At 30.6% G+C, this 26,096-nt stretch overlaps 2 protein-coding genes across 3 annotated transcripts; one reads left to right on the forward strand and one right to left on the reverse strand.

Moving 5' to 3' along the window:
- Positions 1-250: 250 nt before the first annotated feature.
- Positions 251-6,019, reverse strand: nob1 (NIN1 (RPN12) binding protein 1 homolog). The gene is made up of 9 exons (XM_051134808.1): positions 5,860-6,019; positions 2,984-3,116; positions 2,732-2,865; positions 2,583-2,654; positions 2,354-2,494; positions 1,983-2,264; positions 1,031-1,128; positions 765-909; positions 251-609 (listed from the first exon to the last, which is right to left on the reverse strand). The coding sequence occupies exons 1-9, from the start codon at positions 5,926-5,928 to the stop codon at positions 343-345; spliced, it is 1,341 nt and encodes a 446-aa protein (XP_050990765.1). The 5' UTR covers positions 5,929-6,019; the 3' UTR covers positions 251-342.
- Positions 5,999-26,096, forward strand: wdr59 (WD repeat domain 59). Of its 2 annotated transcripts, XM_051134798.1 has the most exons (27): positions 5,999-6,073; positions 6,673-6,722; positions 6,897-7,032; positions 7,840-7,925; positions 9,406-9,486; positions 9,563-9,600; positions 9,706-9,794; positions 9,904-10,020; positions 10,123-10,200; positions 11,245-11,401; positions 11,492-11,571; positions 11,650-11,782; positions 13,354-13,475; positions 14,651-14,815; positions 14,893-14,994; positions 15,095-15,239; positions 16,370-16,439; positions 16,560-16,713; positions 17,839-17,895; positions 18,679-18,812; positions 18,971-19,052; positions 20,981-21,093; positions 21,209-21,359; positions 21,532-21,610; positions 23,162-23,282; positions 23,372-23,514; positions 25,293-26,096. In XM_051134798.1, exons 1-27 carry the CDS (start codon positions 6,020-6,022, stop codon positions 25,526-25,528), a joined length of 2,973 nt encoding a protein of 990 aa, XP_050990755.1. In that variant the 5' UTR covers positions 5,999-6,019; the 3' UTR covers positions 25,529-26,096. The 2 variants fall into 2 exon arrangements, with proteins under 2 accessions (XP_050990755.1, XP_050990756.1); XM_051134799.1 differs by lacking the exon at positions 17,839-17,895.

The following is a 26,096-nucleotide window of genomic DNA, read 5'->3' on the forward strand; positions in this document are numbered from 1 at the left end:
TTAACATTTTGCAGATTCTGCAAGGTGTATGTAAACTTTTGACTTCAACTGTATATAAGTAACAGAGCAGTTTGCATGGACTAACTTGCATAGACTGTTTCTGAATTTTTTTTAATCTAGATCACAAAAGCAAGTTATTAAAAGTCAGATAAGTTAACACAAAAATATGACTTCCTTATCACAATTTCAACTAGCATGAGGATAGCATATGGAAAATATTTTGTAATATAGAGAATAATGAAACAGATGATTCAGATAAATCACCATAAACAATTTAATTCCATCAAGAATTCAATCTTTCAGGCATCCAGTCCAGATTCTGCAGGTAGTGTGAGAACCCAATCACTTCTTAACAAACTTTTTGCGTGCTGCGTTAGGATTTGTTCGACGTCTTCCTCCTCCGGTCTGGGTGTCCCGTAGTTGTAAGCTGGCTGACCTGCTGTAAATATCATGCTCGGAGAACGGAGAGCTGCCGGCCAGGTAATCTGGATCAAACACATTAGTCTTCTGATGAGCCTTTTTAGACAATCTCTGCTGGGGGAAACGCTGATCGTCCACCAGGTGTGGGTTGCTGGCGTGTTTTCCTCCTTGTGGCAAAGGCAAAGAGTACTGGAGAGGACGAGAGAAGAGACAAACCATGAGTAATTGATTGCTAGCACTGATTTGTGACACTACTCATGCAATACCTTCTGAATGCATAAAAGGAGCCAAGTTTCTAATGCATTCAGCTTATAAATAACTCTCACAACCAAAGCATTACTCACTCTCTTCCCCTTTGGATTCAGCACTTTGGGATTCCTAGAAAAATGCATCTGCGTGGTGCCGTCCTCATTAATGCTGACAGCAACTTTCTTCAAGGTGTTGTTCCCACAATTTGGACAGAAAGATTTGTTCATGTTTGTTGTTGTCCTGAAATACAAACAAAAGAATTTAATCAATATGTAATTACAGTATCCAAGTCATATTATAAATATTTAATTATTATTGCTACAAAACTGTTATTATTTTCCGAGGCGAACCCATCACTCACTTGAAGCAGGCATGACAGCGCAGAATGTAATTCCTGGTGTTTTTAACAAGCATGCCATTGACAGACAGCACATGCAGTCCAATCTGAATCAGAACATTCTGTCAGGAAAACAATAAGTTATTAGGTTTTTGAGACAAAATAATTGACATAATTGACCACACTTGCTTAATCTGTGTGATTAAAGAAGCAGTTTAGCAATACAGTACATCACTTGCTCACTAATGGATCCTTCGCATGAATGGGTGCCGTCAGAATGAGAGTCCAAAAAGCTGATAAAAACATCACAATAATTCACAAATAATCCACACCACTTCAGTCTATCAATTAACATCTCCTGAAGCGAAAAGCTACATGCTTATAAGAAACAAATCTGTCATAAAGGCATTTTTTGCTTCAGTCCAAAATATAAGTTCACAATCGATAATCCTCCAGTGAAAAAGTCCATCCCCTGTTGTCCTCTCACATCAAAATCCAACATATTTGTAAACAGTGTTTGATCTGTGCATATTTCTCTCCTAATTCAGAAAAGATGACATTGTCACCATAGAAAGCAATATTATGGACCCATATTTTAGCTTTAAAAAATCATTTTTATATTTTAGCTTTTAAAAATCGTTTTAATACTGGATTTGTTTCTCACAAACATGCAGCTTTTTCGCTTCACGTGATGTTAATTTATGGACTGGAGTAGTGTGAATTGCTTGCAAATTATTGTGATGTTTTTATCAGCTGTTCTGATTCTCATTCTGACGGCACCCATTCACTTCAGTGATGTAAGTGATGAAATGCTACATTTTTGCAAATCTGTTCTGATGTAGAAAAAACTCATCTACATCTTGGATGGCCTGAGAGTGGGTTCTTTTTCTGTTAATGTAAACAAGGTTCATCACTGAGACAAAATCTGTGAAAAAAATGCTTTAATTCATTATTTCCAATATGTCTAATCAAGTACCTGCATTGCAAAGTCAGTGGTCACGCAGCCCACTTTGACATCTGCTGTCGGTCCCCAGTTACCAGCATCCATCTGGACTTGCTTTATGTTGCTGGGAGTAATCCAACCTCCACCATCATCACCATCCTCTTCCTCTTCCTCTTCACTGCTTTCTTCTTCTTCTTCTTCTTCCTCATGTTGGTCTCTATTAGTGCCATCAAGTTCTTCAGATTCAGCCAGCTGACTGTCAGCAGACAGGTCAACAGATTCTAGTTTCTCTGTGACTGTAATGGCATCTGCTGCCTTTAGAGAAGGAAAGAAATAAGGACGATGTGATTTATTTTGGTCTAAAATGACTGTGGGAGCAGTTTGGATGTTGTTGGTTTCCTCACCAGCAGTTCCAGAAGGTCAGACTCAATGCTGGGCAGAGGACTCCTCCAAAACTGAAAGCTGTTGAATTGTGAACTATCAGGGTCTCGTGGCTCGTTTGTTGTAGGTGGGCTTTGGACAACTGTATTTTGTTTACCTGAAGACTTTTTTGGGAAAAAAAGAAGCCGAAATTAAAAACTGAAAAAGCCTTGGATATTTATTTCAATAACATTACATAAATACAATTCTTACTTTTGATGGAAAGTGAAAACCAGCAATGCCAACAGGAGCCACTGGATGTCTTTGTGTATTGCTTATTTCGACCTGAAATGCAAACAGATAAATTTTTAAAAACAGATGTGAATGAATGTGAAAGATCTGAATTAATCAATCATCAATACCTTCTTCGCTGGTTCTTTCTTCAAATGCTCTGTTCCCACATTCTCGATTTCCAGTTGATAAGTCAGAGCCAAGACCTTGATGTCTGTGGCTGAAAGACTGGGATAGTCTCCTGTCTTTTTAGCAAATTCTGTAACTGTGATTCAAAGTAAATTAAAATTAATATGCATAATTCATAACCCATAACACATTTCAGCAATCAAATAAAGAGAGTCAACACAAAAAGCATTAGTAATGGTAGAAGTTGTTATTACCAAATCTTACGTGCTCTGGAAACGGTTCTTTGAAATTGAGTTGGTATGGCAAAAAAGCCAAACTTCTTTTTGTTGGTTTATCCCGAATTTCATCGACAACATCCTTCAAGGTATAAATGTTCTTTCCAATTTCCTAAAACAAAAAACAAGCAAATATGATAACAGATCAAATGTTTTCATTTTGCATCTAGGATGCAAAATCACAAATGTGTGTGTGTGTAATATATAATAAATATAGTATTACTAACTATATTTATTATAAATAAGTAATTAGTGCGGTCAAACGATTAATCACAATTAATCACATCCAAGACAAGTTTTTGTTTGCATAATATATGTGCCTACTATGCATATTTATTATGTATACATAAATACACAGGCATGCATGCATATATTTATGAAAAATAAGAATATGGCTATATAATATCAATTATATAAATATAAATATATACATGCAAAACACATGTAAATGTTTTCAAAATATATATTGTATGTGTGCGTATTTATATATACACAGTACACACATTATGTAGACAAAAAAAAAATTTTCGGAAGCAATTAATCACGATTAATCGTTTTGACAGCACTGTAATATACTTATTTCGGATGCGATTAATTACGATTAATTGTTCGACAGCACTGCAATATATTTATTTTAGATGCAATAAATCATTTGACTGCATTGCAATATACTTATTTTGGATGCGTTTATTAGCGATTAGTCATTTGACAGCACTTGCAATATACTTATTTTGGATGCGTTTATTAGCGATTAGTCATTTGACAGCACTTGCAATATACTTATTTTGGATGTGATTAATCATTTGATGGCACTTGCAATATACTCATTTTGGATGCGATTAATTGTTTGACTGCACCACAATATATATTTATTTTGGATGGGATTAATCGCAATTACTCGTTTGACAGCACTGCAATATACTTATTTTGGATGCGATTAATCGCAATTACTTATTTGACAGCACTGCAGTATACTTATTTTGGATGTGATTAATCACAATTAATCGTTTGACAGGACTGCAATATACTTATTTTGGAGGCGATTAATCATTTGACGGCACTTGCCATATACTCATTTTGGATGCGATTAATTGTTTGACTGCACCACATATACTTATTTTGGATGGGATTGATCGCAATTACTCGTTTGACAGCACTGCAATATACTTATTTTGGATGCGATTAATCGCAATTACTCATTTGACAGCACTGCAATATACTTATTTTGGATGCGATTAACTTATTTTGGATGCAATCAATCTCTTGACAGCACTGCAATATACACGATTTGACAGCACTGCAGTGTACTTATTTTGGATGCGATTAATCGCAATTACTCGTTTGACAGCACTGCAATATACTTATTTTGGATGCAATCAATCTCTTGACAGCACTTGCAATATGCTTATTTTGGAGTCGATTAATCATGACTAATCATTTGACGGCACCGCAATATACTTATTTTGAATGTAACTAATTGCGATTAATTGATTGGCAGCACTTTAATATACTTATTAATCGCAATTACGCGTTTGACAGCACTGCAATATACTTATTTTGGATGCGATTAATCGCAATTACGCGTTTGACAGCACTGCAATATACTTATTTTGGATGCGATTAATCGCAATTACTCGTTTGACAGCACTGCAATATACTTATTTTGGATGCGATTAATCGCAATTACACGTTTGACAGCACTGCAGTGTACTTATTTTGGATGCGATTAATCGCAATTACATTTCGCAATATACTTATTTTGACAGCACTGCAATATACTTATTTTGGATGCAATCAATAATCTTGACAGCACTTGCAATATGCTTATTTTGGAGTCGATTAATCATGACTAATCATTTGACGGCACCGCAATATACTTATTTTGAATGTAACTAATTGCGATTAATTGATTGGCAGCACTTTAATATACTTATTTTGGATGCGATTAATCGCAATTACGCGTTTGACAGCACTGCAATATACTTATTTTGGATGCGATTAATCGCAATTACTCGTTTGACAGCACTGCAATATACTTATTTTGGATGCAATCAATCTTTTGACAGCACTTGCAATATGCTTATTTTGGAGTCGATTAATCATGACTAATCATTTGACGGCACCGCAATATACTTATTTTGAATGTAACTAATTGCGATTAATTGATTGGCAGCACTTTAATATACTTATTTTGGATGCGATTAATCGCATTAACAGCACTGCAATATACTTATTTTGACAGCACTGCAATATACTTATTTTGGATGCGATTAATCGCAATTACTCGTTTGACAGCACTGCAATATACTTATTTTGGATGCAATCAATCTCTTGACAGCACTTGCAATATGCTTATTTTGGAGTCGATTAATCATGACTAATCATTTGACGGCACCGCAATATACTTATTTTGAATGTAACTAATTGCGATTAATTGATTGGCAGCACTTTAATATACTTATTTTGGATGCGATTACTTGCGATTAATCATTTCGCAGCACTAGATCTAACTGTCAGCATTCTTTATTGTACTGAATGACTAAATGACGCACCATGGTAAAGTGTACTAAAACAATTTAGAAATACACCAAGGTACTATTTTATTTTGTTAGTGTGTCGTCTCCGTGTAATCAGGTACACCACAATCGTGCTCATTCGTATATAGTGTACATACAATCCATAGAATAATTTAGCAATTATTTTTTCTAACTCCAGTAACTTTGTCACTACACCGCAGTACAGCACACGTGTCAGCTTTGTCATTTATCCTGCGTCAGAGTCATAAAACCTGACATTTCTGGACAACGGTATTAAATAATTTAAAAAAGAAGCTAACGTCATCAACAATAACTCACATGCAGAGGAGCCCTTTTGATAAAAGCGCCTGCATCCACCACAACATGCTCCACCACGGTCGCCACCATCTTGACACAAACGACTGAAGACGAATTCTCGCGAGATGACACTGCGGTCCCGTTAGTATCACGTCATTTGTTGACGTTCTGGTGGGTGAAGATGGCGGCCCGCTGGAGTAGTGAGAATGTGGTTGTGGAGTTTCGAGATGCACAGGTACACAGTTACACAGTTACTACACCTGCATGCATGCGTTAGATGCGATAGAAAAGTAGTTTTCACAAGTATTAGATCAATAAACATGCAGAGCTGTCATGTCAATACCGAGCGACGTCTTTTAATCTTTGAATTGAATGACAGTCTTTGTTTATCAAGCTGTTAACTTACAAACACACCATGGTAAACATAGTACTTTCAGTTATTTTTAGATTACAATAAGCATGGAAAACTACTTGGGATGTTTTTAAAAACTATGCTTCAGTATAATACTTTTTAATACTGTTTTATCATAAATGAGCTTCAAAAAGTATTTAGACACATAAGTTGCACTTAATATGTCTGTGTATTATTGCATTAGATATAAACTATCAAACCAAGTGTAATATATTTTAAAAATATATAGTTTAAGTGTAACTTTAAGCATATTTTCTCCTGTTATGTTTACAAAAACTGCAACTGAACATGCATTTATACTACACTAGACAATAATAAGGCCGTGCAATGGAATGCAATTCATTTAATAGGGTAAAAAGAACATTATGCAAGTCTTTTCTGGGAATTCTGTGTTGTGTAATGACATACTTTTTTGTTTTCAGGCTACTGCGATGTCAGTGGACTGTCTCGGCCAGCACGCTGTTCTCTCTGGGTTTGTACGGCCTCTGCTAATGTCACATCTTCATGTGGAATTATGAACACAGCCTTTAGCTTTACAGTATATGCTGTATCTACATCCCATTTCAGTCTGTTTTTAATTTTGTAAATGTCTTTCTGCATGCATCATTATACCACAGTCTGTTTACTCTTTCAATGCTTTGAACAGGAGACGATTCTTGTATGTTGTTAATTTGGAGACGCCGTCCGAAGCTCCACGCAAAATCAGTCGCCAGAGCAAATGGGATGTTGGGACGGTCCAGTGGAATCCGCACAAAACTGAGGCCCATTTGTTTGCTGCATCTGTATGTAAAATTCTGACTCATGACAGCACCATATTTATTGTTTCACATGTGTACATAATATTTACAATAAGTTTCCATTTGTTAATAGTAAGTTAACTGCATTAGTCAACGTGAACTAACAATGAAATTTTCTAAAGCATTTATTGATTTCATTTAATGGTTGTTTCAGTTAAAGGAGAAGTCCACTTCCAGAACAACAATTTACAGATAATGTACTCACCCCCTTCTTGTCCAGGATGTTCATGTCTTTCTTTCTTTAGTCGTAAAGAAATTATGTTTTTTGAGGAAAACATTTCAGGATTTTTCTGCATATAATGGACTGATATGGTGCCCCAAGTTTGAAATGCGGCTTCAAACGATCCCAAGTGCGGTTGTAAACGATCCCAGCCGAGGAAAAAGGGTCTTATTTAGCAAAACGATCGGTTATTTTCATATAAATAATAGGATTTATATACTTCTTAATGTCAAACGTACATCTTGCTCTCCTTGAACTCTGTGTATTTTGACTCAAGATAAGACCCTTCTTCCTCGGCTGGGATCATTTACAAGCTCATTTGCGATCGTTTGAAGCTGCATTTTGGAAGTTCAAACTCAGGGCACCATATCAGTCCATTATATGCAGAAAAATCCTGAAATGTTTTCCTCAAAAAACACAATTTCTTTGAAGAAAGAATAACATGAACATCGTGTGAGGTGAGTAAATTATTTGTAAATTGTTGTTCTGGAAGTGGACTTCTCCTTTTAGTGTAAGCACTTATTTTATAATTTTTTTTAACATTGTAAATATACATTTACTTATCTCTGCAGAGTAACCAACGTGTCGACCTGTACGTTTGGCGTGATGGATCTGGTGAACCACATACGTCTTTGCAAGGCCATACACGTGTTATAAGGTAACTTATGAATTCTGCTAGAAAATGCATGAACAAGAAAGTTTAGACCTTTATATCTTTACCAAATGTAAACTACACCCACCTCTAGACTGCTAAATTGTGGACAGTTAGGCAATAAAGTACTATAAACACTAAAATTATGAGTCTCTGTAAAGCTGTTTTAAACAGTGAGTATTGTGAAAAGCACTACAGTTGAGGTCAAAAGTTTACCTTCCCCTTTCAGAATCATTAAAGATGTTAATTATTTTATCAAAATAAGAGGGATCATATAAAATGCATGTTATTGTTTATTTAGTAATTACCTCAATAAGATATTTCACATAAAAGATGTTTACATGTAGTCCACAAGAGAAAAGAATAGCTGAATTTATAAAAATTGACCTGGTTCAAAAGTTTACATGTTGTTTTGTTACTTGAGTGATCCACAGCTGTGTTTTTTTGTTTAGTGATAGTTGTTCATGATTCCCTTGTTTGTCCTGAACAGTTAAACTGCCTGCTGTTCTTCAGAAAAATCCTTCAGGTCCCACAAATTCTTTGGTTTCCCAGCATTTTTGTGCTTTTGAGCCCTTTCCAACAATGACTGTATGATTTTGAGATCCATCTTTTCACACTGAGGAAAACTGAGGGACTCATATGCAACTATTACAGAAGGTTCAAACGTTCATTGATGCTTCAGAAGAAAACATTGCATTAGGAGCCAGGGAGTGAAAACTTTTTGAATTTAAAGATCAGGATAAATTTAACTTATTTTGTTTTCTGGTAAACATGTCACAATCTTTTGCAGCCTCTGAGGGGCAGTACTACATGAAAAAATATGATATTTTTCAAAATAAGGAAAATGTACACATCTCCATTGTGTTCAAAAGTTTTCACCCCCTGGCTTTTAATGCATTGTTTTTCCTTTTGAAGAATCAGTGAGTGTTTGAACCTTCTGTAATAGTTGCATATGAGTCCCTCAGTTGTCCTCAGTGTGAAAAGATGGATCTCAAAATCATACAGTCGTTGTTGGAAAGGGTTCATAACACAAAAATGCTTTGTGGGACCTGAGGGATTTTTCTGAAGAACAGCAGACAGTTTAACTGTTCAGGACAAACAAGGGACTCATAAACAACTATCACTAAACAAAAAAAAACACAGCTGTGTGGATCATTCAGGGAACAATAAGAATCAAGTGTATGTAAACTTTTGAACTGCATCATTTCTATGAATTCAACTATTATTTTCTCTTGTGGACTATATGTAAACATCTTTCATGTAAAATATTTTATTCAGGTCAGTGCTAAATTAAAAATTAAAAATTAAAAATTTTATTTTGGTAAAATAATTAACATTTTTAATCATTCTAAAAGGGGGATGCTAACTTTTGACCTCAACTGTATATAAATACATTAACTTGAATTAATCTGAGTATGTAAATAATATATTCTAACTAATAACTATAATATAATAATTACCTTTTCACGCTGTTTTGCTGTTTCAGTGATTTGGACTGGTCATGGTTTGAACCAGAGTTTCTTGTCACAAGTTCTGTGGACACATACATCTACATATGGGACACAAGGTGAGTGTAGAGAAAGGGTGCATGATAAAGGGTATTCTTGTCTTTATATTTTACACCTTTCTTTTTTAATTTCCAGGGACACTCGAAAGCCAACTGTGGCTCTGTCTGCCGTTGGTGAGTGGAAAGACTCTCTAACTTATCAGTCAGTTTATTTGATCTGCAACATCTGTACTTTTATTTATTGTTTGGTTTTATTTTATCACATTTCCTCTATAATAGCTGGAGCCTCTCAGGTGAAGTGGAACAGACGGAATCACTATTGTTTGGCGTCAAGTCATGACGGTGATGTCAGGATCTGGGACAAGAGGGTGATTATGTTACTTGCTGCATCATGATTTTATAAACATGGTTTGAATCAATTAATCATCATTTGTTTGCTTGTTAATCTGTCTGCGTACCGATGGTTCTGTGCTTTAGAAACCCAACACTGCAATGGAGTATGTAGCTGCCCACCTGTCAAAGATTCATGGTTTGGACTGGCATCCTGATAATGAGTACATCCTGGCTACTTCCAGTCAAGACAACTCCGTTCGGGTGATTAGAATCACAATTAATGATCATATTGTTCACATTCTATTATTTTGCTGAAGATTAACTTATATGTGATTCTGTGTCTGTATTGATTTACTCCAAAAGTTCTGGGACTACAGACAACCCCGGAAGTACCTTGATATCTTGTCATGTCAGGTGCCTGTGTGGAAGGCCAGATACACGGTACAGTTTTATTTAAAATGTTGCTGTATTTTTTACTGATGTTGTGACAGTTACACTACTGGTCAAAAGTTTGGAATAATTTGTATTTTTTTAATGTTCTTGAAAGATACGTTCATCAAGGTGCATTTGTCATGCATTTATTTGATCAAAAATATAGAATAGAGTTCCATAAATGAGTAAAATAAAAATCTGCACCGGAAATTTTTTGACTTGCAGTGAGTCAGTATTTATATTACAAAAGATACGGAAGTGTTTTTGCCTGTTATGTCCTATACCTGTTATAATCTTTTTACTTTTATCTATTCTATTCTGTTAATAATATGATATGCATAATTTACGCTACCGTCAAAAAATGCAGCCTTGGTGAGTATAAGAGACTTCTTTCAAAAACATGTAAAAACCGTAATGCAATCACTTACGTTCATGAAGGTTGCATTTGTTTGATCAAAAATGCAGTAAAAAAACTGTAACATTGTGAAATATTAATACGTAATTTATTCCTGTGATGCAAAGCTGAATTTTTAGTATCATTACTCCAATTTTCAGTGTCACATGATTCTTCAGAAATAATTCTAAAATGCTGATTTGCTGTTTAGGAAACATTTAGTTTTATCAATGTTAAAAACTGTTTTTGCTGCTTAAGATTTTTGTGGAAACAGTAATTAACATTCATAATAACAATAACCATTATTAACAAATAAGCACCAATAATAATTGAGCATCACATCAGCATTTTAAAATGATTTCTGAATGATCATGTGACACTGAAGACTGAAGTGGTGATGCTGAATTTTAATAAAGTGATTAAAATTACATTTTAAAATATATTTAAATAGAAAACAGTTATTTTAAATTGTAATAATATTTCACAATATTTCTGTATTTTTTGGACAAATAAATGCAGCCTTGGTGAGCATAAGAGACTTCTTGTACTTTTCCCCCCTTATATATTGTATCATTAAAATGTCATGTTTAATTCCAATCAATGTGAAGCAAGCAAGTTGTAAAGTACTCAGTGTATCCTCTTCCTTTTCTTCTGCACAGCCCTTCTCTAACGGCCTGGTTACGGTGATGGTTCCTCAGCTAAGGCGGGAGAACAGCCTCCTCTTGTGGAGCACGCTGGAACTGAACAGTCCCGTTCATGCGTTCGTGGGCCACGACGATGTTGTGCTTGAGTTTCAGTGGAGGCCGCAGAAAGAAGGTGAGAGGAACAACCAGTAGATGGTGATAATTCTGCTTTATTTCAAAAACACAAGTATTATCGTCTTCCACAATCCGTTCTGTATTTTAGGTTCCAAAGACTGTCAACTGGTCACATGGTCCAGAGATCAAACCCTGAGGATATGGAGAGTAGATCCTCAACTTCAGAAGGTGATGCTCATGAATCCAATCCATTCACTGCAGATGATGAGTTTATGTTTAAGACTGATGGGTTCATGTGATCCGTAGCTGTGCTGTGCCAATGACATTGTGGACGAGTTGATGGAGGGTTTGACTCTCACCACTGAGACGGAGAAAACGCTGAGGTCCCAAGACTCTGAACCTCCGCTCAGCCCTGGATTCACAGCGGACAATTCACAAGGTGAAAAAGGGAAGAGTTTGATGCATCATGGCTCATTTATTTCATCATTTTGGCTCAACTCATAATTGTTTTTAAAAAATATACTGAAGACATGAATGTAACTGCAAGCCCTTCTGTCTTATTCTGTATTTAATATTTAAATCTATTACATTCTAGTTTATTACATCTATTATATTATGTTTATTTGTGTTGTGTGGCTGAATAGAATAGAATAGAACAGAGTTCCATAAATGAGAAAAATAGAAATCTGCACAAGAAGTAGATTGAATTTAGTTGATTTTTGTTTCATTTTTTTTTACTTGCATTGACTCAAGAATTGTAGGGTGTGCACAATTATTAGGCAATTATTTTTTCCAAGCACATTTTACCAATTCCAAACCACATCAATCTTAATAACTACTATTAATTTTGAATTTAATCATTTATAAGTGAAATATAATTGTCCATGAAGACTGGAAGTGAAAAACTCCTTATATTCAGGTGTGCATAATTATCAGGTACATTTTCTTTTACAGATAAAATGAGCCAAAAAAGAGATTTAACTTTATTTAACTTTTAATTATTAAATTCCCATTAGAAGGATGCAATACTAATGCAATACTAGAATTTACAAAGTTAGGGCATGACCATTGTACAGTGAAATGCTCACTGGGTCAGCACGGTCAGAAAAAAACAATTTTGCAAATTCTAGTATTGCATCCTTCTTATGGTCATAAATTAATTTTAAGAGTTAAATCTCTTTTTAAGCTCATTTTATCTGTAAAAGAAAATGTACCTAATGAATATGCACACCTATAAGGAGTTTTTCACTTTCAGCCTTCATGAATTATAAATCACTTATAAATGATAAACAATTAATAGTAGTTATTAAGACTGATGTGGTTTAGAATTGGTCAAATGTGCTTGGGGAAAAAATATGACCAGAATATCAACTTGCCTAATAACTTGCCACTCTATATTGCATAATATATAAAAGTGATTTTGTCTGTCTATGTCTTATACCTGTTATAATCTTTTTACTTTTATCTATTCTATTGTTAAATGTGATAGACATAATGTACACTACCATTCAAAAGTTGATGGTTAATAAGATTTTTCCTTCAGGTTACATCTCAGATTGATTATTGCAATTCTCTCTTTTTTTGACATTCCTGAGAAACAATTTACAGTTAAATTATTATATTATTATTATTATTATTATTAGAATGATTTCAGAAGAATCATGTGACACTGAAGACTGGAGTAATGATGCTGAAAATTCAGCTTTGCAGCATTATAATATATTTAAATAAAAAACAGTTGCTTTAAATTGTAATAATCTTTCAGAAATGTTACTGTTTTTATTGTATTTTTGATCAAATAAATGCAGCAGGGAGCATAAGAGACTTCTTTCAAAAACATTTAAAAACCGTAATGCACATAAAGTAAATTGTGGATCTGAATTTGGTGGATTTTTAAGATTGATTATTCTTCATGCATTATTAAGATTCATAGTTGTTTATCCCATTCTTATGATGATGTGAAAAAGTAGATCCTAGTTTTAATGAATGTAAATTACTGTCTGTTCACAGATCAGTTTGATGGCCCACAGTCTGGCCTGTCCAGCGGTAAGAACGACGTACCCGGTTTGCCTCAGACTCTGCAGCAAGAGTTTTCTCTAGTCAACTTACAGATTCGCAATGTCAATGTGGAGGTCAGTCACTGTGATTTCTGAAAATCTGATGCAAAATGAAACGTAACAACTAAATAATTAGATTACATGTCTGATATTTGGGTTGTCATGTTGTGGAATTATAATAAATGCAATGCAGTTACAACAGTTAAACATAAATGTGACCCTGGTCTGCAAAACCAGTCTGAAGTAGTGTGGGTATTTTGTAGCAATAGCAATAGCAACAGCGTATTTTATCATTTATTTTATTAGTTTTATTTTATTTTTAATTTTTAATTTTATTTATTTTATTCTTTTATTCTATTTTATTTTATTCTACTCCATTTTATTCTGTTTTATTTTATTGTTTTATTTTATTCTCTTTTATTCTATTTTATTTTATTCTTTTATTTTGTTATATTTTATTCTTTTTATTTTATTTTTTTATTTTATATTTTTTTTTAAATTCTCTTTTATCCTCTTTTAATTTATTTCAATTCTATTCTATTTTGTTATATTTTATTATTTTTATTTTTTATTATTTTTTTATTATATCTTTTTTTTAAATTCTCTTAATTTTTTTCAATTCTATTCTATTTTGTTCTATTCTACTGTATTTTATTTTATTATTTTTATTTTATTTTATTATTTATTCCGTTTTATTTTAGTATGTTCTAATCTGTTTCATTCTCTTTTACTTTATTCTCTTTTATTTTTATGTTTTATGTTATATTTTATTATTCTTATTAAATTTTTTTCATTTTTTTTATTTTGTTTATTTTATTTTACTTTTTATTCTATTCTATTTTATTTTATTATTTTATTTTATTTTATTAGTGTAGGTATTTTGTAGCAATAGCCAAAAAACATAGTAGGTCAAAACTATCAGTTTTTCTTTTATGCCAAAAATCATTAGGATATTAAGTAAAGATCATGTTCCATGAAGATATTTTGTAAATTTCCTACCGTAAATATATCAAAACTAAATTTTTGATTAGTAATGTGCATTGCTAAGAACTTCATTTTGACAACTTTAAAGGCGATTTTCTCAATAAAATAGAGAAAAACATTATCCTATCCTAACAAACCATACATAAATAGAAAACTTAATTATTCACCTTTCTAAATCTCAGTCTCAATTTAAAAAAAATGTACCTTTATGACTGGTTTTGTGGTTCAGGGTCACAAATAAGACAGTGACATTATTGTTCTTGTAGATGGATGCCGTCAACCGCAGTTGCTTTGTGTCGGCCGACTGCGGAGCCAATCGTGTTCGTCTCGTTGTGAAGTTTCCTGCCCAATATCCCAACAATGCAGCTCCATCTTTCCAGTTCGTCTCTCCGACGAACATCTCGTCTTCTATGAAGACTAAGATACAGAAGGTTGAAACTTGTAACACCCATCACTTAGTCAAACCTTTGAACAATGTCATATTGAAGCAGCATCATCTGTTTTGTAGATCCTGACTGATACGTCGCTGCAGAAGGTGAAGAGAAACCAGAATTGCTTAGAGCCGTGTGTTCGACAGCTGGTGTCTTGCTTAGAGTCAGACGGAGTCATGGTGGGTGAACTTTACTTCTCATCATTGTATTCAAACGCATTTCCAAATTGTTTCCATGATGAGTTTTTAAATCACTATAAATCTACTACTGGATGTCCAGGAGGACAGTACGAACCCTTACGTGCTCACCAACCCGGTGACTCCAGCACTTCCTACTTTCCCCCGAGTAACCAACACGTACGGCTCGTACCAGGACTCCAACATCCCCTTCCCACGTACCTCAGGGGCCCGCTTCTGTGGGACAGGTGGGTTAGGATAAGACCCTTTTTTTTTTTCCATCTCTGCATGTTAACTTGGGTCCATTGTTTATTATGTATGAAACAGTTATTTTGTGTTTATATAATATTAAATATGTATAAAATTGTATACATATACTACTGGTCAAAAGTTTGAAATAGTTACCTTTTTTTTTTTTTTTTTTTTTTTTTTGAATGTTTTTAGTCTTACAAGCCTAAATTTATTTGATCAAAAATTAAGTAAAAACTTTAAATATTTGCAAAATATTTATTTTATTATTCTTATTATTTTATTCTATTTTATTTTATTATTTTATTTTATGTTATTCTCTTTTATTCCATTTTATTTTATTTTATTCTCTTATTTTATTTGTTTCTATTTTGTTTTTTGTTATTCTCTTTTATTCTATTTTCTTTTCTTTTATTCTATTTTATTTTATTCTCTTATTCTATTCCATTTTATTCTATTCTATTTTATTCTAGTAAATATTGTTATTAGTAATAAATATTAAAATAACAGTCTTCTCTTTTAATATATTTTAAAATGTAAATATTTTATTATTTATATTATTATAATATTTTATTATTTAATTATATTTTATTATTTTATTCCTGTGATGCAAAGTTGAATTTTCAGCGTCATTACTCCAGTCTTCAGTGTCACATGATCCTTCAGAATTCAGTTGTAATATGGTGATTTGCTTTGAGATTGTGATTTATAATGTCAGATATTTCTATTTTAAACAAATGCTGTTCTTCTGAACTGTCCATTCATCAGAAAATCCTGGAAAAATGTCAAAATATTAATCAGCAAAAACTGTTTTCAATATTGATGATAAGAAACATTATTAATAATAACTGAGCACCAATAATAATTAATGATAATTAAGCAGCAAATCAGCATATTAGAATGATTTCTGAAGGATCATGTGACATTGAAGACTGGAGTAAAATTCAGCTTTTAAATAAATCACATTTTAAAATATATTACAATAGAAAACTGTTCTTAAATTGCAATTATATTTTGCAATATTACTGTTTTTATTAATGTATTTTTGAGACTAAAAAAATGTGAATTATTCCAAACTGTTTTTAAATTTAAATCCAACACATAAATTCCACCTGAATTTGTCTCTTAGGTTCCTTGGTTTATTTCACACGGCCCATGACTATGCATCGTACGGCCCCTCCAACTGAACCTACTCCCAGGTGAATGTTCCTGTTTGCTTATTGTATCTGAAACATGGCATCTTATGATATATTATTATTTCAGTACAATGGAAAACAGTTTAGCTTGTGTCATAAGATGAGTTTTGTATGTATGTGCAGGTCGCTGTCGGCTCTCTCGGCGTATCACAGCGGGGTGATGACGCCCATGAAGATGCGAACGGAGTCTCAGACCACCCTGAGGTTGTACAGCGGGAGCCCAACACGCACAGACAAAGATCATGTGTCTATATCATCCTTCTACTACAAAGAACGGGTGAGACTCGTTACACAGGATTGACATTAGTCAAGGAGGAAATAAAACAAATATTCAGCAGCCATAGCTGGGTGGTTAGGATTTGTCTTTTATTTTATTATATTTTTTATTTTATTATATTTGATTTTGTATTCTATTTTTTTTTAATATTTTATTTTCATTTTAATATTTTATTTTATTGTATTTTATTCTGTTATTCTATTCTATTTTATTTTATTCTATTGTATTCTCTTTATTCTATTCTAATTATTTTATTTTATGCTCTTTTATTTTATTTAATTCTATTTTGTTTTATTCTCTTTTATTTTCATTTTTTATTTATTTGATTCTATTCTACTCTATTTTATTCTATTCTTTTATTTTTTTTTATTTACATTTTTTCATTTTTTTTTTTTAAATTTTATTTATTTTATTTTTAAATGATCTTTTATATTTTGTTTTTTAATTTCTCTTCTATTTTATTTAGTTCTATTCAGTTTTTTCTGTTTTATTTTATTTTATTTTTTTATTTATTCTGTTTTATTCTGTTCTGTTTTATTTTTTATTTTATTTTATATTTAATTTTTATTGATATTTTTCCATTTTTTTTCCATTTTATTTTTTTAACACTTTTATTTTATTATATTTGATTTTATTCCATTTTATTCTATTCTTTTTTATTCTATTATTATTTTTTAATTTTTTATTTAACTGTTTGTTTTTAATTTTATTCTATTCTATTTAATTATTTTACATTAGTTTGTATGTTATTTTATTTTATTTTATTTTATTTTTTATTTAATTTTTTAATTTAATTTAATTTTATTCTTTTTTATTTTATACTTTTATTTTATTGAAATGGTCCTGTATGTTTGCCTTTCTGCAAAAAGGTTTATTGTGTGTTTTACTTTCAGGACCTGACTGTTTAGCTTGTTTCTTCTTGGTTAAATAACATGTTTTTCTACTTTTTGTTCAGTTCTTGAGTTGTTATTCTTGCTTTTCACATCCCACCCATCCACCCGCTTGTTCCACCTGTTCAAAAGCACCATTTTCACAGTTCATTGTCTCTGTGCTTTCTTTCTCCTATTGAGTTTTGGTGGCATGTGTCCCTCACTCATGTTGCTGTGGTCTTTTTTATCCAATCAGAAGCCCCCTCTGTCTGCTTCCCGCCGCTGGTCTGTGCAGACTATTCATGACTGTCCGGTATTGACCTCCGCCCCTCCCTCCCACTTATTCACTCTCTCATCTATTTGCTAATCTCATCGAATGCATTTTTGCTGCTTTAATGCATTTCATACATTTGCTGTCATACATTTCATGTATGGCACATCACAGCTCACAATCTCGCACAGCTTTGAAAAAAAAAATCAGTACTAATTTAGCTGGTGCTTACAAATCATACAAATGAAAGATCATCTCATTGTTTTTCCTTCTGTATCTCTCATAATGCTACATGTGACACTGTAACCCATTAGTTAAAAAACAGTTTTTTTTACAGCCAAAAAAAAAAAGACTCTGAAAATTAATTTAATAATTCATTTAAATAAACCTAAAAATAAAATAGTATTTATTTGTTTTACTAGTTTTATTTTAACACTTTAAAAAAGTTGTAAATATTTTACATTTAATTGAAAGTTTAATTTATTTATTTATTTTTTTTTTTTTTTACATACAAACGCCAATAATTTTGGGCCGTAATTATATTTCAAATTACACTCTAGCTTCTATGTTGATCTTAACAGCTTTTTAAAAATTATTTTCAAATGATTTGTCCTTTAGTGCATTTAACAAATAAAATAATTTCATAAATAATTATAGTAATTCTAATGATAACATTACATGCATACTAATAATTTAATATAATAATGATGAATAATTATATTCTCAAAGGGTTTTCTCATACTGTAAACCCTGCATGTTAGGATTCATTTATTTATTTGATCAGAAAGTGATTGATCCTGTTGTTCGTCATTATTACGTGTTCAGAAATCCCGTCGCTGGAAAGGCAAGCGAGAGGGAGGAGACTACAGCAGCAGACCCATCAAACTGGCTGGCAAAGTCATCATCCAGGAAATCTCATGTCTGCTTCCTGTGCACAAAGCCCTCGGGGAGACATACGTGTATGTTGTGTTTTATTAGATAGAAATGCATTGCATATTCAGATGTCTGTCTTGTTAGTCATAACGATAACTACAGCATCAGTGGTCAATATTGTGACATTCTTTTGTTCAAATGTCATCTTGATCTGCAGCATCTTTTTGTTTTTTTTCCCCCTTAGGCTAAATGTTAATGACATACAGGACACATGTCAGAAGAATGGGGCGGCGGCCTTGGCAATGGGCCGCAGAGATTTAGCAAAGGTATGTGATATACACTTGCACCGGAATTTATTATTATTATATTTGTTTAAAATAAGTGTCTGATACTTACAAAGGCTGCATTTATGTGGCAATATTGTAAAATATTATTACAATTTAAAATAACTATTTTATTTGAATGCATTTTTAAATGTCATTTATTTCTGTGGCGCAAAGCTGAATTTTCAGCATCATTACTCCAGTCTTCAGTGTCAGATGATCATTCAGAAATCATTCTAATATGCTGATTGGCTGCTTAAGAAACATTATCAATGTTGAAAACAGCCGTGCTGCTTAATATTTTCATGAAAACTGGTATGTTTTAAATAATTTTTTTCAAAGAAATTAATACTTTTAGTAAGCAAGGATGCTTTAAATATCAGTTAGGATATTTGTAATGTTACAAAAGATTTATTTTTCAAATAAACGCTGTTCTTTCGAACTTTCTATTCATCAAAGAATCCTGAAAAAATATTAAATTGCAAAAAGCTGTTTTCATAATTGATAATAATAGTTTAATAATCCATCTTTGCATCACAGGAATAAATTACAAAAATATATTGAAATTATTATTAAAAATATATTCAATTATAAAATCTTTATTTTAAATCATAATAATGTTTCACAATATATAATGTAATAGATTATTTAATATATACACAAAAATATATTATTATTTGGTGTGATTAAAATGTAAAAAAATAATAAAATAAAATAATAAATTATGAATTTTTATTTATTATATTTCTAAATTGTTTTAATTATTCATATTAATTTATTATTGATTATTATTATTGTGTGTGTAATCAAAATATTTTATTATTGTTATTATTATATATTTCATAATAATAACTATTATTAGTAGTATTAGTATAATGTAATTTTATAATATAATTATAATAGAATTTTAGTAATATAGTATAATACAATATGATTCTAATAATATACTGTAATAGTAATACTGTATATTATAATATAATATCATTTTAATAATATGGTAATAATACAATATTTACAAATATTATACAAATAGTATAATACTATTTATTACACTATTAATGTTATTATTTATACATAGAACAACAGCAATGATTAACTTAATACAATAATAATAATAACAATAATAATGAAAATCTTTATTTTAAATTGTAATAATATTTCACAATATATAATGTAATATATAAACAATAATGCATTATTATTTGGTGTGACTGATAATAAATTAAATTAATAAAAAATAAATTATTAATTTACAAATTTTAATTTGTCATTTTTACATTTATTTTAATTTATTTAAAATTTAATTTATTCATATAAATGTATTATTGACTATTATTATTATTGTGTGTAAGCAATACAATTTATTATTACTATTATTATATATTTAATAATAACAATTATTAGTAGTATTAATATAATATAATTTTATAATATAATTATAAAATTAGAATTTTAGTAATATAGTATAATATAATTTTAATAATATAATATTATTATACTTTTAATAAAATATTCTTATACAAATAATAGTATTTATTACACTTTATTATTATTACTTATACAAAGAATAATAATAATTATTATTATAATAATTATAATAATAATTTGACAAATTATTAACTTAATACAATAATAATTATTATAATAATAATTATAATAATAATTTGACAAATTATGAACTTAATACAATAATAATTATGAAAAATATATTCAAATACAAAATCGTCATTTTAAATCGTAATAATATTTCACAATATTACTATTGTTACTGTATTTTTGATCAAATAAATGCAGCCTTGGTGAGCATAAGAGACTTCTTTCAAAAACAACCTTTTTAAATACTCCAAAGTTTTGACCTGTAGTATATGTGCAAGTATGATTTCTTTGCGAGCCATTTTTACAGCTTTTTTGTCTCCACGCTCTGTTTCTAGGTATGGGCACTTGCCTCGGCAGCCACGAATCTTGACCTCAGTCCTGATCCCGACCCTGATGCTGGAACTCCCTGGGCCAAACACCCATTTGGGCGACACCTGCTGGAGACATTGTGAGTTGCAGCTTGTAACCTGGTGGCAGCAGAATATGTGCATTATATACAGTTCTAGTTTATGAACGTGTCTTCATTTTCACATGATCCTTGACTTTGTCTGTTTCCTCCACAGGCTTGAACACTACAGTCAAATGAGTGATATTCAGAGTCTGGCCATGTTGTGTAGTGTGTTCAGGGGTCACGGCAGTCCTCAGGAATATTTCACTCTGTACGGACACCAGCAACCCCGTCTGGCGAACTTCACATCCCACCACTCCCGCTATGTATGTTTGTAAACCTGATTTATCCATGCATGAATTCTGTATGAATTCATTGTGTCTTTCAATTCAATTAGGTTCAGTTGTGTATTTCTCTTTTAAATTAGTTTTTTGCTTAATATCGGTGTACTGCATCTGTGTTTATCTGTTTGCTTTTGTATTATTATTGCTCTTTTAGCCCAGTTTCACCTCTAGCTCTGTCACATCTGGATCGTGTTCAAGTACCTCAGACTCTGCAAACACTCCATGGAATGCAGGTGAGAGACCATGGGTTTATTCATAGAGGTTATATTTTAGTGCTTCAAGTGTTTATGAAAGAAGCAAAATTTACATTTAGTTCTTTCACACCAACTTTTTCATCTTGTCTGGTTTTATGACAGAATATGTGTATGTTTGCCTGTTGCTTGGTTTATTAGTTATTGACTGAATTGGTTATGATTAATTTTATTAATCAGTAAAGCTGAAGATAACAACTATAATAAAGATGATAATTATTGTATTATTTATATAAAATGACAATAATTTATTATGTGGTGTGTGTGTGTGTGTGTGTGTGAGATTAATAGTAAATTAAATTAATAATATTTCAGGTGATTATTATTATGTGTGAATGCAATAAAATTAATTATATTATTATTATTATTATTATTATTATTATTATTATATATTTAAAACTAATAATAAAATAACAATTATTAGTAGTATTAGTATAATATAGTTATAATAATAGAATATTGTATAATATAATTTAAATAATATAGTAATATTATAAAATAGAATTATTATACAAACAGTATAAAAGCATTTATTATAAAAATATTATTTGTATATAATGATAATAATAATAATAATAATAATGGATTATTATTTGGTGTTTGATTAATAATTAATTAAATAAATGATAAGAAATTAATTTATTTACATTTTACTCTATTAATATTAGTTTATTAATATTATTATTATTATTATATTTTAATAATAATAACAATAACAATTATTAGCAGTTTTAGTATAATGTAATTTTATAATATAATTCTAATGTAATTTTAATAATATAGTATAATATAATGCCATTTTAATAATATAATATAATATAGTGTAATTTAAATAATATGGTAATATTATAAAATACAATTATTATACAAATAGTATAATAGCATTACAGTATTAATATTATTTATACGTAGACCAACAGCAATAACAATAATTATATCAATATAATCTGAAAAATTATTAACTTAATATAATAATAGTAATAATAATAGTCATTATTATTATTATTATTGTATTAAATTTTATAATTTGTTAGATAACTATAAAAAATAATCAGAAAAATGATGAACTTAATACAATAATAATGACAACAATAATAATAATAATAATAATAGTAAGAATAATAATAATAATAGTATTAAGTTAATCACTTGTCATTATTATTGCAATTATTATAAATATTATTATTTATTATATAATTAATAAATAATCTATTAATACTGTATATTTACTTATTACGTATAAATAACATTAATATTATTTTCAGAATTAATGATTATATTAACACCCAAACACATTCATATTACTCACACAAAACGTAATTTCTAAAATATTTTAAGATATTTTATATAAAATCCACCAATTCCAGATCCCAGTTGTTCATGTTTGTTTTTCCCTTACGGTTGCATGTGTGCCTTCAGCTCATTACTATTCCACATTATGACAAGATGTTTTAGTTATGATTTCTAATAAAACTGTTGGAGCAAACGTCTCCATTCCTTCCAATGATTGTTGTGAAATGTTTTAAAATTCAGGTGGACGTGAGTCAGAACATGCTCCCCCCTGGGAATCGTCTCCAGATGACTATCGCTATGCAAACCAGATTTACACCGACCCCCGAGAGCGAGAAAAAGAACAACACGACATGAACAAAAGGTGAATGTCCTGTTCAACCGGTGACCCGCTCACACACATCACATTAACACTGCAATCCTAAACACTGAAGAGTTCCTTCTGATCTTCAGATTACTGGACCCCTCCAACTCCTGGCAGTTTGATGATTTCAAGAAGTGTTACGGTGAAATCCTGCACCGATGGGGCATGAAGGACAAGAGGGCAGAGGTGCTCAAATTTGTCTCCTGCCCTCCAGAGCCACACAAAGGCATAGGTAAGTTAAAGAAACAGGGTTTAAAATCAGATTACCTTAGAAAATGATGTCATCAAATCACGCAGTTTGTTAAAACATGCAAAAGGTGTGTTTACGTTAATGCTCTTATAAGAGAGTGTTGAAGTGCATGTGTGCATCTTGTATTGTTGTTAAAGCACTTATAATTATTAAAAAAAAAAGTGATATATGAGATGTGAAGTTGTTTAAATTGTTGGTGGAACTACTGTTCTAGACAGTTCTTTAAAAGCTTCTGGTTATTTTTTTGTGACATAATCCCTAAAAAAAATAATTCATTAAAAACAAACAAATAAATCCTACCTAAACAATAAAAAATACCAATAAAACAATAAAAAAATGTTATTTATTTATTTATTTATTTATTTAGTGTGTAATTATTAAAATGAACAATTTATGAGATTATTATTGTTATTTATAAACAACAGGAATCATAAGAATAATAAATAATAATAATTAGTAGTAGTAGTAGTAGTAGTAATTATATTATAATTTAACATTAATATAACAGTAATAATAATATTTTTTAATAATACATTTCTAATACAGATGTAAATTAAAAATAACATTTCTAATAGTTAAATTAATTATGATGGTTTGCATGAAAATATGAAGCACAACTGTTTTTTAACACTGATAATACTACTACTAATAATAATAATAAAATGCTAATTATTTACTAATTGCTTAATTTATTAGTAATAGTATTAATAATTGTAATAACAACAGTAATAATAATGTTATAATAATATAGTTATAATAGTATTAATAATAATTATTTTATTTATAATAGTTAATTTAATTATGTTGGTTTGCACAAAAATATGAAACTGTTTTTAACACTGATAATAATAATAGTAATAGTAATAATCATATTATTATTAATATGTCATTAATACAATCAATAATGACTTAATCAGATTATTATTGTTTTTGTTATTTATAAATAGCAGCAATAATTATTATAATAATGATCAGTTGTTCAATCAATAATTATTTACTAATTGCTTATTTATTATATAATTATATTATTGATGGCATTAATAATGCTATTAATATTGTATTAATAATGTTATAATATTATAATTATAATAGTAATAATAATTATAGTTTTTTTTATTTCTAATAAAATTATTTGTTATTATTAATTGTGTTGGTTTGCAAAAATATGAACCACAACTATTTTCAACATAATTAATAATAATAATAATTGGTGTCAATAATACAATTAATAATCAATTTATCAGATTATTGTTTTTGTTATTTAAATAATAGCAATAATACTTATATTATTATATAATTATTATATGTTAGAATGTATTATATTAAATATTTTTTACTAATTATTAAATTAACAATGTTATTAATAATAGTATACTATTATAATAGTAACACTAATTGTTGTTTTATTATTTATAGTAATATATATTAATTATTATGATGGTTTGCATAAAAATATTAAGCAGCACAACTGTTTTCAACATTGATAATAATAAGAAATGTGTCTTGAGCAGTAAATCATAACACATATAAAATATAAAGTCTTGTTATACTGTCATTTATTTTGGTGCAGACTTCCTATCTTTGTTTTTTCAAACTAAAGAATGAGCTAAAACTATTTTCTGTGATAATCGATAAGCATTCCTTTAAGAAGCAAAGCATTTGTCTCACATTTCTAGGATGTCGGTCAATGTTTAACCCTTAAGCAAATGTTTAGAACTCACATTTATGAGCCTGCATCGTGTCTTTGCTCTCATGTGTAGAGTTTGGCGTTTACTGCTGCCACTGTCGCAGTCAGGCCCGCGGCACCCAGTGCGCCGTCTGCAAGCGCTTCACCTTCCAGTGCGCCATCTGTCACGTGGCTGTACGAGGCTCTTCTAACTTCTGCTTGAGCTGCGGCCACGGAGGACACACCAGTCACATGATGGACTGGTTTCGCTCTCAAGAGGTCTGTCCCACCGGATGCGGGTGCCACTGTCTGCTGCAAAGCACTTTCTGAACATTACAAACAATAAAACCATCAAGATACGCCTCAAAACTCTCAGTACTGTAGCAGCTCCTCGGGACGTACTGGCGTCATTCGGGATGAACTAACGACTGTTCAAGTCGTTGGAGCTGCAAATATCAACCTTGTAATAGGTCAAAACCAGCCTAGTTAGTAAGAAATTGTTATACAGTGCTGTTTTTTGCACTTTTATACCTGTTTGAGTAGAGCTTGTATTTGCTCTATAAGGTGCCAAGGAAATCGATCTGTGAAAGGGAAAAGGAAAAACTGATTTTTATGGTTGTGAAACATAATTTTTTTTCAAATGTATGTTTTGATCACTCTTTTCAGTTGAAAAGAAGATTTAAAAAGAAAATTGTTGTATGTTTCGAAGGATTAACAATGTACAGTAGGCTATGTGTGCCATACAAATATTAATAAATCTGACAATACAGTGATTATTGCTTCATACACCATTTGATTTGTTGTAGTAATGTTGCTGGAACTCTCTTTTATGAAATATGCTCATAAAAGTGTATTAACTGTCATCACTACCTCATAAATAAACAGCATATTACGTTTT

This window comes from Labeo rohita, chromosome 18 (genome assembly GCF_022985175.1).
Source record: "Labeo rohita strain BAU-BD-2019 chromosome 18, IGBB_LRoh.1.0, whole genome shotgun sequence".
NCBI classification, from domain to species: domain Eukaryota; kingdom Metazoa; phylum Chordata; class Actinopteri; order Cypriniformes; family Cyprinidae; genus Labeo; species Labeo rohita.